The 17,320-nt window shown below is 46.8% G+C and overlaps 1 protein-coding gene across 3 annotated transcripts in view; it reads right to left on the bottom strand.

Moving 5' to 3' along the window:
- Positions 1 to 3,402: 3,402 nt before the first annotated feature.
- CIART (circadian associated repressor of transcription) overlaps positions 3,403 to 17,320 on the bottom strand; it is a 26,513-nt gene continuing 12,595 nt past the window's right edge. The window contains exons 1-6 of one of the 3 annotated variants that reach the window (XM_020798165.3): positions 13,216 to 13,368; positions 7,533 to 8,112; positions 7,156 to 7,231; positions 5,586 to 5,664; positions 4,560 to 4,689; positions 3,403 to 4,160 (exon numbers count right to left, since the gene is read on the bottom strand). In XM_020798165.3, the coding sequence (XP_020653824.3) occupies positions 3,591 to 4,160; positions 4,560 to 4,689; positions 5,586 to 5,664; positions 7,156 to 7,231; positions 7,533 to 8,105 (1,428 nt within the window). In that variant the 5' untranslated portion in view covers positions 8,106 to 8,112; positions 13,216 to 13,368 and the 3' untranslated portion in view covers positions 3,403 to 3,590. Of the gene's footprint in view, positions 4,161 to 4,559; positions 4,690 to 5,585; positions 5,665 to 7,155; positions 7,232 to 7,532; positions 8,113 to 12,607; positions 13,369 to 17,320 lie in introns of those variants that run through there. The other 2 variants (XM_020798166.3, XM_072984445.2) reach the window with 2 other exon arrangements.

The following is a 17,320-nucleotide window of genomic DNA, read 5'->3' as shown; positions in this document are numbered from 1 at the left end:
AACTATAGAGTTCCATTCTGTATAGAGCTGTGGAAAATCTAAATGTCCTGAGGTAAATGAGATGTAAAATCTTGTGCCAAAATAAACCTCTTCTGTAATATAACTTTCTTAAAATTATGGCATTTACCTCAGAAAGCTGGAAATTATCTGTAGCTGAAGCTACTTATATTGTGGATGACAGTTAAAAAAAAACAACTATACAATTGGCATCATTACCAAATAATTTTACAATTTTAGTGCCACCTTCACAATGTGGTACTGTCCCAAATAGGCTTGAATTATACATATTTCCTATCATTTTCAACCAATATCTGGAATGATAGCAACTGTAATAGTCCATCCCATCAGGGAAGGTGCCAAGCTGTGGAAAGCCATCTTAGGGGGTTTAAAAGTCAGATCAATGTTTATACTAAACTGGAGGCTTCAAAAATGCCATACCTTGATAGGTCATTTATGAATGTTCCATCCGCTTCCATTGGCTTCCAGGTACATACCAATGAGATGACAGATTTATAGAAGAGTTGCAGGTTATTGGCTGGAGGGGCCGGACTGAAAGGCTATAAAAGGCAGAACCCCAAAGTGTTCTGGCTCAGTAGAGCTGCCTGGACTGCTGGACTAAGAGCTGAAGAAAGAAGAGAGCCTAAGAAGTGGCAGAAAACAAGCTGAAATCACTCAGTGACAAAAGGTAGCTGAAGTCACACTTAGGAGGGGAAAAAAAGAGCTAAAATCACTCATTTAAAAAAAGAGCTACAATCACTCATAGCAAAGAGCTAAAATCTTTGAAGGCAGAAGCTGAGCTGGGAAGTCAGGAAAGATTCTAGAAGTGGCTCTGGTTGGACAAGCTCCTAGCCAGGATAGCAGCAGGAAATGGCCAGCTTCAGCACCCAAGTCTTCAGGGGAAGCATGGCTAATCTTTCAGAATCTGACCAGAAAGAAGACTTCACCGACATCTGCCAGAGAACAGAATCTATTGTGATATTTGATAGTCTGTTCAGCTTAGTATTCTGGCAATTGGTTGAGGACCAGAAGGAACTGGTTTTGCCCTGCCCCAAAAGCACTAAATTATACACCAATGAGAAGACAGCTTTGGCTGGTATAAAAAAGAGAACCCCAAACTGTTCAGGGGCAGTAGAGCTGTGACTGTTGGATCAAGACCTGAAGAAAGCTTAGGAAGAAGCAGAAATGCTGCTGAAATCACTCAATAAAAAAATTGCTGAAATCAAGGCAAAAGTTGGCATTGTTCAAGGAAAATAACAAGCTGAAATGAAGCCCAAAAGGTACAGTAGCTGGGATCACTCTAGGCAAGGGGAAAAAAGCTGAAATCACTCAAGGCCGAAAAGTAGCAGAAATCACTAAAAGAAAAAAGCTGAAGGACAAAAAGTAGCTGAAATCACTCAAAGCAAAAAGTAGCTGAAATCACTGAAGGTAGAAGCTGAAAGGGGAAGTCAGGAGAGAGATGCCATAAGTGTCTCTAGTTGGACAGCTAACCAGGGACCAGAAAGACGACTTCACATCTGACAGAACAGAAGTGAAGAAGCTATTGTAAGTGTTATTTGGGACACTGTTCAGTTTAGTATTCTGGCAATGAGTTGAAGACCAGAAAGAACTGGTTTTGCCCTCCCAAAAGCACTAAGTGAGATGAAGTAATGGGAAGGGGAGTTGTCTGAGTTCAATTCATTAAGATACCTTCAGTGGCAGTTTTAAAAAATAGTCACATGGGATGTAAACATTCTAACAGTTTTAATTTGCTTATCTGGTGATATATATATCTAATTCTCACACTGCTACTGCAGTGTTGGTGTGAACATGATGTTCCCCACATGTATTAATTCGGAGTGGAATTTAAAAGTGAGATGTTTCCATTTGGTAGTTGAAAAGGTAAATGTACCGTTGGTGCTTAATTTTCCCTAAATATAGCAGGCCAGACAAAGGTGTACTGAAGTGATACATAAACTGACACTTAATATTTATTAAATTTATATTCTATTTTTCTTCTTAAAATGGTGCTCAAGATAACTTATAAACATTTGAAGGAATAAGCATGAGGCTGTGGTATATTTTACTGCTTTTAAGACAGACCTGGATCAAGGCCCAAAGCTGCCATTCAGTTCCCACAATAACCAACAACATGCTTATGGGAAACCTGCAGGGGCGATACTGTGATAGGCTAAGTTTATCTAGCTCTGTTTCTATAAGATCTGGTAGCTGTATAAATGTTGGAGCCCAGGGAGCTGTAACCCATCTCTTGTTGCGAGGAGGAGGGTGAAAATGTAGTGATAAAACAATGTAACATGTAGTCTGTGGTCCCTGGAGAAGCAGATGAGTCCTCCACACATTGCCAGACTTAAGCTCTAAACAGCCTAGCCAGTGCTGAGTAATGTTGGGAGTAGCATAGGATGGCACTTTCCCTCTCTGTGCTTAAGAAGAGGGTGCCACACATGCAGAAGGAATATGCACAATATACAAAATTTATCCTTGCATGGTGAGCAGAGATAGCCAGCAGTTGATACCATATGTACTGGCCCACACAAATCAAGCATTGCTTTCATGTGCAAATCTTCAACTGATTAATTTAATCTTGGGATATTTTTCCCAAGTCTTCATTTTGCAATTCAGCAGAGCCTTCTGTTATAGCTATACACATTATCTCTAAATTGCACATCAAACGTGTTTTTTTTCCTGCCTGACTCAGCTGTAGGCAACATCTCCCCACCCTAAATTCCTGTTTTACAAGGCTGGGACAAATAGTACTTGGGATTGTATTCAGTGAACTCTGTATAAACTCCATGGTTTTCAGCCATGTTCTCTCCCCTCTGTCCAGAGACCATGGGAAAACACTTAAGTTTGCATTTACAAAAGGATCTGCTTTCCCAATGTACCCACAGCTGCTCACTGGTTATTTTACAGCAAGACTAGGAAATCTATGGACATCTAGATGTTGAACTACCCTTGTTTAGGCTAGACAGGGCTGATTATGGGCAAGTGCCAAGTAAAAATTTTACTTTTTGTGACTTGACACAGTAAGATTAGATCAGTTATAGCCTTGTCACTGGATAAATGAAGATTCCAGATGCAGGGACAAAATATCTCTCAAACATTAGCCACTACTAAACTTGGGGTATTTGGTTTTCATATCCTGCTGGAGAGCCTAAGAGTTCCTCAGCTGATATGCAGGAAGCATAGATATTTTTACCATTTTGCGCAGTGATTTCTATGCAACTTTATATTCGCTGGTTTTGCTTTCATTTTTTAGATATGAAGTAAAGCAAATCTAGAGTGCTGTAGAAAAGCAGCCTTGAAATATGTTTTAAACCTATACAAGGCAGAATAATTAGAGCACAATGTATTCTATCCCAACCACACATAAGACATAGACAGAAAAACACATGTTACGAAACCTCATTTAACAGCCATTAACGGTGATTTTTATTGAAACCAAACATTCTCTTCCACCCTGGGAGACAGCCAGATTCTGTGGCATCTTTCTTAGATACAGAAAAAATGTTTAAGTTAGAAAAAAATAAAAAGTGGGAAAAAGGAAATGGGTGGGGAAAATTCACACATTGTTGGGAGATGCATATAGCTGAACTTCAAGAACTGCAGTTACATGTGGGCCTTCCATTAGACACTTGTCCGTTGAGCTCCATAATGGATGTAGGCAAGTTGGGTAGAGACTTTGACAAGCAGCCAAGTGTTCCTCTGGGGAGGTGGCTACCCACAGTTGTGGGGCCAGGCAGGCTCTGACATCGAGGGTGCTCACTGGGCCCTGGAGCTGGGATGTTGGAATGGAAGCAGACTGGAGAGGTATGGAAGGAACCCAAAGGCATCACAGGGTTCACATTGCCTGGAACAGCTGCATTGTTCTGTAGGAAGACAATGAGGCCATATGTGCTGCCAGCTCTGGGTCCCGGAAAGGCTTGCCCAAATGTGGGATTCACCTGTGAGAAGTCCATGTGCCCCAAAGGAGGATTCGAAATGGGTGCAGTGTGGATCCAGGTCATGTTCATGGCAGGCCAGTCACCCGGAAAGCGCCCTGGTTCCCCCAGTGGAGTGCGGGTTTCGCTGTCAGAGAAGTCAGGGTCTGTGAGGTGTGTCTGGTGCAACTCTTCCGTGGGGGGGCTTTCCACAGAGTCTGGGACTGCCCTCCTGTCCTGGAAATTCTGTTGGGAGAAAGAATAGGACAACAGTGTCAAATGGAGACGAATGCAGGGCTCAAGAGTCAAGAATATGTGCCTACGCTTCACATGGTGAACCAAGAATCATGGCAGGTGAAGATGAGCACATTACTTTTGGCATCTGAAGAAATTATTACTATTAGTTTATATGCTGTATTTCTACCAAAAAGGGACCCTAAGCAGCTCACAACATTAAAAGTCACACAATTTAGAAAGACAATAAAATCTACTAATCCCAAATAAAACATGCCATAAATTGTTTCTGCTGCAACAGGTGAGCATGACTGAGGCTTTTTATGTACAGCTGCTCACAATGCTCTAGTCAATGTGGCCATTCTCCCTACTAGAAAAAGGGAAGGAAAAAAAAAAGATCCAGTCTCTCACCTTTCTAGTCTCACATGTTTTTTCTGCTGCCACTGCAGCACTGTTGGTATGGGACATCTTTAAGGCGATGTGAGGAAACCAGACCTTCAACATCCTCTCCACCTGCAGGAGGGTGCCCAGATAGCGCTCCCTTAAAGACAAAGAGATAAGCATAAGCATAAGGAGGGGATAAAAGACCACCCAGGCACAGAGAGGGGCAACTGATTCTACCTTTCCAAGAGAAGCCCTGCTCCCGACTTGCCTTGCCTTGCCACAGTGCCCTTTCTTACATCACCATCGCCACCAAGGTGCATGGCACTTAACCAAAGAGCAGAGGCTGGTTGCCTCTTAAGAACATGCCCCAGAGTTTCCCTTTCCTCCCCACACTGCCATTCCCTTCTGTGAAAGCCCAAAGGTACAGGCTGTGCTTTCTTTTTAAAAAGAAAAAGAGTAATTTGCACTCTTTTCCAGCAGAGGATATGAACTGTGTAGGGCAAGTCAGACCCTCCATGGGCCACTGGACTGTGGTTCCCATTATCCTCTCCCATGGTCTATGCTAATCAACACAACTGGGAGTTGTGGGCACATAACTAGTTGGAGGCCCATGAATATAAATAGTGTAAAAAGCACAGTTCATGGCTGCTGGCAGGCTGACCTTTGGCCCTAGTACAATCTGCTCAAGGACTGAGTGCTAACAAAAGTTTGTAGAGCTTGGTTGGTTGGTGAGCTAAATACAGACAACACCCAAAATTCCAGGAAGTTTAAGCTAAAACCTATTTAGAACCAGTAATTCAGTCTTGGGAGAGGCATGTTCAAGCCAGCAGAATCAGAGCAGGAAAACTTGCACTATATGAGCAAATGGGTGTCATGGGGAAGGGGGGCATGACTGCTGTGGAAGCCTAAAGGGCCAGGTTGGGACACCAAAAGGATCAGATTTACTTCCAGGCTGAAGCTTCATATCCATGCTTTCATGGCTCCCTTTGGGAAATTCTCTCTTGTCCATGCCACTGTCACTTGTCTGTGAATAAATATTTGCAGTGTTCTTACCCCATCTCTGGCTTCTGTAGGACACCAATTATCCGCTGGATCCGATCCATTGCCACGCTTTGCTGGAAGCTGCTAAGGGCTGGAACAGCAAAGAGAGAGAGAGAGAGAGCGGTTAGCCGATGACAGCTGACAATCCATAACCTTAGTTCCTCAGGGATCTCTGACAGCAACAATGCAGGTATGAAAACATTAAATTTTGGCTTTTCTGTGTGTGAAGCTCTAGTGATATCAGGCCAGAAAAATGCCTCCTGCCCCAGTAAACAGTTTGCCTCCCACCTGTAGCATCAACAGCTTTTATAAGGCTAGAACCTAAAAATATGTTTTTTACAACTCTCAGAACACCATCTGGTAGCTGTACTCCAAAAAAAGGATAGGCTGGGTGGAAGATTCCAGGTTTCACCCCAAACTCTGCTTCACCCATTGGCTAGCTGCATAACTATGGATGTTTGTGTAATCAAACTCATTTCTAAAACCCATTCTTTGTTCCTTTATAAAACCATAAAGATTCCAGCTAGGTTGCAAAATTTTAACTGTATTTTTGTGGGGCAAGGGGGAGGGGTTGCCTATAAAAAACCACCCTGTATTTTCTTTTTCCTCTTAAGCAGCCTTTTCTATCAGATTTCTGCACTTTCCCTTCCTCTCCCACCCATTTGATGAATCATGCAGCTAAATGGCAAAGAGTTTGTGTTTTTTTGTAGTGAGGGCACCCTGCCAGGCTGTTTAAAAAGGTGCCTTGGAGTTAGGTTAGTTTGCCAGGAAGGAGAAAAAGACCTACGCGCACATGCTTGCGTACACACATCCCGATAGCCACACACAGAGGACAAAAACCCCAGAACATGGCAGGGCTGAAGTCTACATTCACCAAGGAAATGTCTAATTTTCTTTTCCAAGGAGAGCAGCTATTACATAATTATTCCCCCAGCCATGTCCCCCATCAACTCTCAGGTGGAAAAGAAAACTGTATTACATAAACAGGCCTCACAGTTCCCATGCGGGCTGCTACAGGGATCGAGGGAAGTTTATGTAAAGATCCTTTGCCCTCTGAGGGATCCACAAAGCCACACATAAAAATATGTGTGAGAACAAAAGGGGACAAAAATATATTTAAAAGCTTGCTCAGTTTCTGCAGGAGAGGCTGGTTGCCCAAATCAGATATAACACTCCAGCCTGAACTTGAACTTAGACAACCAAGTTATTTTGGACTGTAATTTCCAGGATCCCTAAGCAGCCAATGTTGGTCCGGGAAACCTCAAAAATGTGAATTAAAAAAAGATGCATTTCTCCAAGCTCAACCTCAATTACTAAAGAGAGAGACAGGATGGACCCAAAGTGAAAAAGCAGGAGAGAAACCCAAAACCTTTTGAGATATCTCGGATCTCCATTTGCAGCAGGTGGATCCAAGTCCCCTCCCATTACAAGGCGGGCCTTCCCACACACTGAACAAGTCCAGGGGAGCCATAATCAACTGATGACAATATATTCAGTTCTTTTATGCTGGGGGGAACTCCTGCTCGAATCAAGAGCAGCACTCAACTTGTGACGACTCAGAAAGCCTGGCTCTAGTCCTTACCTCGGTCAAAGCGTCCCGTCTTCAGCCTGTTGAGAAGCTCCATCAGTGGGCGGACAAATCCCTGAAGCTCACAGCACTGGAGGAACACAATGTGGAAGAAGAAAGGTTAAGCAGGGGGAAAGGCTTGCACACTCATGATGTCAAAGATTCGTGAGCAGAACCTGACTGTGGCAGTAATCAATTAATGAATTTGAAGTTTATATACAAGGCTCTTAACGCCTGACTTGGACAAACAAATGGATGAGATTTCACCAGGGAATACCAGGTAAGGGCCTGAGGAATCAGCAGCCATTGCTTATGCACTTTCAAGTACATCCTGAGAGACGTAAGAGACCAGAAGCCTGGTTTGTTTTGATTTTTCTCAAAAAGTCACAAACCTTTTGTGCAAAGAGTAGGTCCCTCGCAGTCCAACAAGGAGTGGGCGAGTCTTCCCGTCCCTCCGTCTCCTCATTCCGCTGCCTCTTTTTGCCATGAACCGGTGGCTGTGCCGTGTATACATGGGGCTGACCACCTCCCAGGACAGTGCTCAGGCGCTTACGGCAACCGTTCTCTGTCCTCTTTTGGCTTGCAGTTTGTCTGGGAAGGTTGCTGTCAGTATCCATCAGGCGATTGCAGAACATCTTCTCAGGATAATGGCAACAAGGGTCCACAGGTGGCAGCCTTGCTGAAGGTATCAAGCCCAGTGGCTTCGGAGGCTGGTGCTTGTGGCCACGGAAAAGCAGGCCTGGATTAGTCCGTCCCGATCTCGGAGAAAATAAAAAGTTCCGCCTCTTTGGACACGTGTCTTGTCGGTGCCTCAGAGGGCCGACTTCTTTCTCCACATCACTCCCGCTATCTGAAAGGAAGACCTCTCCTTCCCCACAGCGCTGCTCCTCATCCTCTTCTTCACTCTCAACGGAATACAAAGACTCCCGGGAAGAGACAATGTTGGAGGACTCCATGATGGCCATTGAGATTCTGGACCAAGGGAGAAACAGAAAGGAGCGTCAACACAACTTGTGCACTGAGCAGCTGGATTCTGCACACCTGTTTAATTACCCCCAAGGAGCAGGAGTCTAAGCAGTAAGCTAAATGCCAAAAACATTTAACTTATGTACACCAGAGGAACTGAAGCAGTGCAAATCTCAGTGGGAAATTCCCACGAGCTAAGGAATCAACTGGTGAGCAATAAGGAACTGAAGCATCAACTCTTTAACCTGACTTACACTAGTGTGCAAAAGCGAGAGGATTCTGGTCAAGGTAACTTAAACCAGTGGATCTCAAAAGCTGGCATAAGTAACCCCTGCAGGACACAGAAGCAGCAGAGGTAGGATGCAGAGTTTTCAGAACACGAAATCATGGACTTCTCATGGTAGGTCTCAGGATTTTTTTAGCAGAATGATTTGTGGTCATAAGGAATGAAAGGATGGCAACTACTGCCCTCAGCCACATAAGAGAGGAAAAGGTGAGTCCTGCAACCTATGTTGCAACTGATGGGATTTGTGGAGACCCTGCTTTGCCAGCCCAGGGGAATAACTTTTCCTGGACCAGTGCTCTCCATGCATCTTGGAAGACAACCTCCACAATGCCTGAGGCAAATGGGAACTGTGGTTCAAAACATCTGGACAGCATTGGGTGGGGAACATCTGCAGGGGAAAAATCACATGAGCTTAGCCCCCTTGGTTGCTTATCACTTTCACAGATTTGTGAGGGATCACAGTGGCGGTGTGTAACCATTAGTGTCCAAAGAGGACGTGGGCCATCCTGGGTTTAGTCCCCGCTGAGCCATGAAGTTCTTTGGGAAACCTTGGGTCAGCTGCTTTCTCTTGGCCTGAGCTACCTCACTAGGCTGTTGTGAACAGAACGCTGGGAGGAAGGAGGCTGCCTGCCCCACTTGAAGCTTCTTGGAGTTCGAGTTGGGATATCAAACAATAAACAACATCCCAGGGAGAAGACCTTCCTAACACCCGGGACCTCCAGCCAAATTTGCTTAGGCAGGTGGTTCTAACTGGTTCCCCTTGGTGGCCAGTGTCCCTCTGCCATCTGCACCGGCCAGCAGGATTTAAAAGTTAAGCTTTTCCTGTTACCTTAGTCACCAGATCTTATTTGGATTTTGTTCTTTCAATCATGCAAGCCAGGCAGCACACGTAAGACTTAAAACAAAACCAAACAAGCAAACCAACAACAGCTTCACAATAATGAAAGCTTTAAAAAACTTGCTTTAGCAAAAACTCCCAAGGCATCAAGAATTACCAAAAAGAAAATTTCAGCAAATGTGTGTCACATTTCAGCATTCCACTGCCCCGGCTAGACTCGTGCTGCTCAGCTCCAAGGAAGGCAAGATGCAGGCTAATGTTTAACTATTAACTTGTTTTCCGAGGGACAGTGCTTTCCAGTTCTTCCATCAAGCCTTGAGACCCAGTTCAACTTAGCTGACACTGGATTGTGGGAAAGCTGGCCTCAAATCATGAGTTAGCAGAGGAAGAGACACACTTCCTTTCTGCAAGATCCTTGTCTTGGGAATAATTCAGCTCTGCTCTGTCCCTCACCTCATTCCAAAATCTGGGCCACGGTATGCTTTGCACATATATGTCCCTGTGTCTACCCACACACATCATTCCTCAGGCCTGTCAAGAATCGTGGCATCCCCAAGAGAGTGACGCAGCATCTTCCGAAGATGCTGAGCCCAGAACAACGACTCTGCGCATCTGCAAAGGGCAAAACACCTGACAGCTATTAAAAACACACCATTAAATACTGCTGGCTTCTGCTACCAGAAAGCAAGAACATTATGGACGGCCCGTCCCGGATTGGACAAAGCAGTCCCGCAGTGGGGAAAAAAAGGGTTTGCAACGCCTGGCAACCAGGGGAAGATCAGAAGCAGTGCACGAGGGCAAAAGTCACGGAATCTAAAAGGGCAGAAAGAAAACGGAGTAAGATGGTCATCAGTCCTCCACATGTGGGCCTCTTTCTTTGCAAAGCAAAGCTACACCCACCCTCAGAGTCAGGCAACTAAAGACACCTTCTCTCCCCCCCCCCCCCCGGGCAAGAGACCATGGCTGGTGTGCCTAGAGTTTATGATGCCAGCAGAAAAAAGGAAGGCACCTCCTTAAAAGGATCCCGCCCATCCAGTCTTCACAAGAGGGCCGAGATGGGCTCCTAGGGCTGCTGCAAAGGGTTTGTAAAGGGAAGGAAGCCAGATGCCACCTTCAGAACAGGAGAGGACAGGTGGGACACAAAGGTAACCCTCACCTGCCCTTCTTATCAGGTGGCACACTCGGCAAACGGACGAAGTGAACGGACCACCTCTACCAGAATCCTACCGTGCCCCTCTTGCTTCTAACAGGTGCAGCTCCCCCTACGATCCACCCTCCAGGATATATCTAACCCATGCATGTCCTGATATGCAAAGCGACAAAACCTCCTGAGTGCATGGGTGACGTTGCACCCCAGGACTTCTACCTCTGAAAGCAGAGCCTGTTCCAACTTCCTGTGCACAGAGAAAAGCCACACATTGCCAAGGCCTCCCAATTTCTACACAACCCTGTTGATGCGATGCCCTTCCCCACTCCCACCTCTCTCAGAGCACACTCCCCAAATCTGAACAAAGCAACTGTTAAAAAACCTACTCACTAAGATGGACCCTCAACCTGGTGATGCTTTGCGTGTGAAAGAAGCCTCTGCACACATCCATTCAGAGCCCACGACATAGGGAGGCACCAGATGTGTATGCACAGTGTGCACACTCACGTGACCTGTGAAAAAGCATGCTGTTCTCCATTCACAGTGCTTGCCGCCACCGCCACCACCACCTGCTGCACGGCTCACTTAAGTGCTGAGAAATCTCTAAGGGGCTGGGCTGCAATCCTGATGCTTTCCCCCTGCCATAAAGATTCTCTTTTCCAGAACCATCAGCCCCATCAAGTCATCATCCCACTCAAAGAGATTCTCTCTCTCTCTCTCTCTCTCTCCAAAAACGGGGCACCCCACCTATTTCCCTTCATCCTAGTCATCATCCTCCTTCCTAGTTCTGTGAAATAATTTCTGGCCCAGATTTCTCCCTCTCTCTTTCATGGACTGCTTTCAAAATACTTTGCAGAACAGAGAAAATGTGTTCACAATTAGGATTACAATTATTCTTTCCGGGAAGTAAACTCTGCTGAACAGAAGGGGGATTACTTTGGAATAAATTTATTTAGGATTGAATTGAGCATTATCCAGCACCGAACAGAGCTGGCCAGAATCCCAAGACGCTACACCTGCTTCGAAATTGGTCAGGCTGACCAATTAAGCCAAAAGACAGTGAAAAAAAAAGAGTCATCCTCAAGAACTCCATACAGGAAAAAAAAACTATTTCCAAGCAGTTCAGGCTTCATCACTTGTAACCTTCCTTTTGGAAAAGCAATACTATAGTAATTTCTCAGCAGGACTTCCATGTAAATGACTTAGCATCTTGCTCAGAAATGATGGGGAAAAGGTACTTTTTTGGACTAGAATTCCCAGAATCCCTTCACCAGCATGGCACTGGAAAAAATACTTTCTGAATGACAACTCCCAGAACCTGCAGGCAGCACAGCTGTTGACCTCCCGGTGGAGATGTGGGTCAAAATTAACTCTCCCTACCACTTATCTTGCATCAGGAAGGGTGGGGAAGATTTTGTAAGTGTCACACAGATAAAGTTTTCAGGACACAGACTGTGTGCCACCCCTGCATTCTTGGAAGCAACTCTGAAGAACTGAAGGGAGTTTACGCCCAAGCCAATGTGCATAGGGACGGATTAAGCAACAATTCCTGCCGCTAGAAGTCTACCCACCACAAATTTCTGCTATAAAAGGAACACTTAAAGAAAGCAACAACAATAAGTGTAAGAAGAGCCTCAGAGAAGCACTCATGGTGGCCTCTTGTTGGCCACATCCCACTGGACGCCCTTAACACAGAGCACAAAAGCAGCAGAAGTCTCCTATTCCTCATATTCAGAGGTAGCTTATTCCTGGACATGGAGGCTCTATTTAGGCAATATGGAAAACAGACACAGAATAATTTTTTCTACTTCATAAATTAAGACCCATCAAACAACTACCATTCCATCCTGCCCCAGCTATTAAGTACAATTTTATGAAATGATGAAGTTCTGGCAAAAGTTCGGCATTTTGAAAACAACCTATCTGCAAGTCTTGACACATATTTTTGGGCTCACTAAAGGACCACAAGGGTGTTATGTAGGCAGTTCATATAAACGATTTACCGGCTTGCCCGCCCAGCCTCTGCCCAAGCCCTTTTGGGCTTCAAGGACCCCAGAGAGTCAACCTGTTTCAAGAAACATACAGAGACAACTCTACAGCCTGCCAGCGCCTCTAATGCCTGCATAACTTTTACACTGCAAGATAAAAACACCAGCCAGATCCCAGAGGGAGCCGTTCTAAGGACAAGCAAGCAACGAGAGAGACCTTTCTTGAAACCCAGGCAACTTACTTGCAACGTTGCAACGACAGCCAAAGTCAAACAGAGGATCGGAAGACGCCTGAGCAGAGACCGGGACATCTCAAATAAGCTCGCGACAGAAGACCCCGTCTCACGCGCCCGACACCCGAAAAGACCCACCCCAGTTTTGCGGCGGGTTTTTGCCTCCTCCGCCACCCGGCAAATCCAAGGGACTCCGGAGAAAGAGGCACGCTCCCGACTTTTTTTTTTTTTTTACACGGCTCCGAAATCCTTCGCGCGGGATGGTTCGTTGCCACCCTCCAGCCCCCCGCCGCCGCCAAGGGAGAAACCGAGAGGCTTAAAAACCAAAAGCCCTCCTCGCCCCTGCAGGGCTTCTCCTAAAGTTGGGGGCGACGGACCTCGCGATCTCTTCCCTACAACCACTGTCCGAGCAACAGATCCTCCCCAGGGTGAGGGATCGAGCCGGTGCGCTCTCTTTCGCCAAACGCCCTCACGCCAATATTTCACAAAATGGAATTATTCTCATCCATTAAAGGAGGGCGCCAGATGGGGACGCTCCTCCTGCCCCAAGCCGGTTCCGGGGCTCAGCCCCATCCTCGGACCCTCCGCGGCCAGATCCCAGCCCTCGATCTACTCACCAGCTCCTCTCGGCGGCTCTGTGCCGGTGGCGATCGCCGGCGCCGCCTAACTCAACTCGGGCGCGATGGCAGCGCAGGGACGGCGCCACGCGGCCACGTGCGGCGCCGCACGTGCCCGCGCTAGCCACGCCCACCTCCCCGGCTCCGTTCCCTCCCCTGGAACGCCTAGCCGGATACATTGTATCTTTTCTTGCTTCCTCCTCCTTCCCTCCCCCCGCACTGTCAACGTTCGGAGCGTACCGATTGGCCTGAGGGGCGCTGCGAAGCCGCCCAATGGCCGGCGACGGGCGTTCCCATTGGCCGGCCTCGGCGAGGCGCAGGCGGCTACACGTGGCTCGCACGGGCAAGGGGGTTTGCCGGCGGCTGGTGGCCCGCCCCGTGTCCCAGGTCTGCGTGTTCGCACGTTGCAGCGGCGTGCGTTCAGGGCGGGGGAGAGGAGGAGGAGGAGGAGGAGAGAAGGAAAGAGTAGGGAAAGGAGACGTGTGTAGGTCAGAGGCAAGCGATGGATCCTGCGAAGGCGGGAATGGGCGAATGATCGGCGGGGCGCAGACATAAAAGATTTGGCCTCACAGCCCGGGTTATACATTCGGTGCAAAATAATGTCTTCGGTGCAAAGAATGTTGCGGGCTCTTTGGACCATCAGCGCCGGGGAGGAGATTAGGAGCAGCATCTGGGCTGTAATATTAGAGGAAAAGGGGAGAACTAATTCAAGATAGAGTGTGATGAGCCAGAGGGATCGATGGATCGTTAGCGGGGCAGACCTAAAGACTAATATACCACCCATCTGGTTGCCAAGGTCACTCTGGGCAGTTTACATGTTGAACAAATATATCATCGACAATAATTTAAAACAATAAACAATAATTATAAAATCAAAATTAACCACACAACACTAACAAATTTAATTGAAAATAATTGAAATGAGATGGAAGATGGTGAGAATGATAGTATAAATATTAAAACCAACACTGTATTATGATGTTATAAGGTCCAGAAAAGCCTATCTAAAAACCATGTTTTTAGCAATTGTTTGAAAGTTCCCAGTGAAGGGGCCAGGCAGATTTTGGTCCAGAGGTTGTTTGGGAGTTGGGGAGCAACCACTGAGAAGGCCCAGTTTCCAGTCTCCTCTTTCTGGGCCTCTCTTGGGGTCAGTACTCTCAACTGCCTGGGCTGAGAAGATCATATAGGACGGCAGATCTCCGGAGGAGACATTCTGCCAGGTATCGAGATCCCAAACCATTCAGGGCTTTTATCTGTTGGCACCATAACCTTGAAGCTGGCATGGAAACGAACAAGTATCCAGTGCAGGGCAGCCAGAGTAAGGGGAAATAAGATAGTATTTCTTGACAACGTTCAGTAGTCTGGCCGCCATATTCTGGACCTGCCAAAGTTTCTGTAGCAACTTCATAGGCAGCCTCATGACAGCAATCTAAACTCAATGCAGGGGCCAGTGTGGTGAGGGTCAAGGCAGGGACGCAGCTGGGCATTCTGCCCTAGATGGAAATAGGTTGAGCGGACCCCAGATGCTATGTGGTACTCCATGGATGGTGCTGCGTCCAGAAGTACATCTAGGCTGCGAACCTCATCTTTAATGGAGAACGTGCCCTCCCAAAGGAGAGGGAGGCACCCATCCACAGGATCTGAGTCTTGTTCTGGGTTCAGCCTCAGTCTGTTATCCCTCATCCAACCCAGCACAGCGCCCAAGCAGTGCTCAAGGGATGGAATGGCATCCTCTGCAGAGGGATGGAAAGAGAGATGAGCTGGGCGTCATCCACATATTGGATAACACCCGAAGCTCCTAAACTCCTAGTGGCCTCCCCCAGGGGCCTCATATAGATATTATGGGTTGATCCCCATTGTTTTACTCTCTGGTGGCATCCTTTGGCCATACAATGTTTAGTGCTTTATAAATGCATTTTCAGTGTGTTTGAGTTGCAGAGGGGTGTGTGAGGAAAGCGGGGGGGGGGGGAAGGAAGCAGTCTGCGGGGGAAGCCAACATGTCTTCTGGGAGAAAGCAAAGGTTATGGAGAGGCCAGAGGATTGGCAGGGGAGTCGTCAACCACTCCAGACAGCAGAGCCCATTTTATGACTGAAAGTGGTTCAAGGGCAGAACTCATAAAAAAAAAGTGTATGTTTCTTGGTTGTTTCTACTTTTAACTCCTAGACTATCACCGCCCCTACCAGCTGTGGTGGATCTCCAACTGCTAAGATAGAACCTCCTCCTGTTGAGGAAGATTTCACTGGGTCATCATCCACTGATATGCCTTTTCCCGTCTCCTCCATGACTAGATCTAATCTCACTTTCAAAAAAAGGCACTGCCCCACTTTCCAGTGATAAATGCTGTAAAATAATTATGCATTTTGTAAGAAAGCCTGGCCTTCCCAGAGTGACACACCTTTTCAATATCATTTTTGTTTTCCGAACCTGCTTGGCGTAAAAGCCACAGGGATGGCGACCTAGAAAAACAGACATGGGGATTATTCTGGTTTCCTTATTAAGGCGTTGTTAATTGGCTTAGCCAAGGAAACAGTGCAAAATAAATAAAGTGTGTCAATTAGAAGCAAAGGTTGATGATTTTGCTTCATGAGGGAGGACTAGGTGACAACCAGACTTCAGTTTATCCTGTTTACCCTGTAATGTAGGGTTCTCAACTCCAGGGCCCTCCCCATGTACAGCACTATCACTCCCACACTGCCTGGAAGATCCCGGAAGTGGCAGAACAAGATTTGGGGAGAGGTCTTTATCACCAGCTCCTGACCTTGCAGAGCAAAGGGAGGTCCCATGGGTAGAGGCAGTCTACCTTCAAATATGTATTAGCTGCTGCAAGTAATCACCTGAGGGAGGCTCTTGGGCTTTGTGACCTACTGGTAAGTTTCCAGGAAGCAACTAAGGGACGCTCCACCGGATGCCTTCCCCGGGCTTTTGACCCAGCAAGTCTTCCTGAGTGTTGTATCACACTTACAATTCCTGCTTTTTCACACAAGCCCCAGCTCTTCCTTCAGCGACAGCACTGTTTGGAAATGTCTTTTTTAAAAAAGAGATGTGTACACACAACAACAGAAGCAGAAGTCACACCTGATTCCTGTGCACAGTGACATTCTCAAACCCACCGTGTCCCATGACACCAGGTATGCAGCGCGAGCAGGATGGATCTATGGCAAACCCAACTGACATGGTTTCGTTCCAGTCTGTTTGAACAGGGCCATGTCTGTGGTGAGTCAGTGGCTTAACTGCTCCATGTTTAACAAGGAGTCTCACCCTTAGCCAAGCCCTGGGAGTGGGAGGGGACAGATCCAGGCACCTTCTGCTTTTATTGCACACCCCAGCAGGATGCCAGGAACACTGACTCCCCATATGCTGCATAAGAAAGCTCCTCCCAACATATCTGTACATTAGGGCAGTTCTAGCTAAACTACAGTCTGGGAGCTTGGGAAATTGCTTTTTTTTTTTTTTTTTTTTTTTGACTACCACTGCCAGGATCCATGATTCAGAGAACAAAGGTGAATAGACTTCCAATGTACTGTATCTGCTTGGAATCCCAAACCCATTAACTTCATTCTTTAAAACCCAAACCTTTGAGAAGGTTTGGGTTTTAAAATGAGGACAGAGCATGCTCACTAGCCCTCGAAAGAAGATGTTGTGGTGCCTCCCACATGGATTGTTTCTCATTTAAACCTAAATCTGATTGTCAGTCCCAACGACAGGCAAGTCACTGGCTCCATTACTGGATGGCTGGTTCATTAGTTACGTCACGAGCAACTCAGGGGTGCTTTGGGAGGGGAAGGATCGCCTGACAGGGTGTAGCTGTTGCTCTGGTGATCCCCGACTGTTCACATTCTTCAGGGAGGCTTCTTCCATGTCCCTCAGCACTGAATGGTGATTCACCACCTACATAAATTCTACAGCTGCCTCAAAAGGATCTACTCTTGCTGGGTACTAGTTCAGTTCAAGTCTTAGAATCCCACGATGGGCAAAGAAGCAGCTTTCCTTGAGCACCCAACAGGCTCGGCGGCTTGTCGCCATTGCCTGCTCTTCTTCTGCTCTCATGCAGCGTGGATTTGCGCATGAGCGCACTCTTCACTGGCCCGGCCCAAATCAGAGGCG

The sequence above is a fragment of the Pogona vitticeps genome, chromosome 15 (assembly GCF_051106095.1).
Source record: "Pogona vitticeps strain Pit_001003342236 chromosome 15, PviZW2.1, whole genome shotgun sequence".
Lineage (NCBI taxonomy): Eukaryota > Metazoa > Chordata > Lepidosauria > Squamata > Agamidae > Pogona > Pogona vitticeps.
This window is presented reverse-complemented; position numbering and strand designations above follow the sequence as displayed.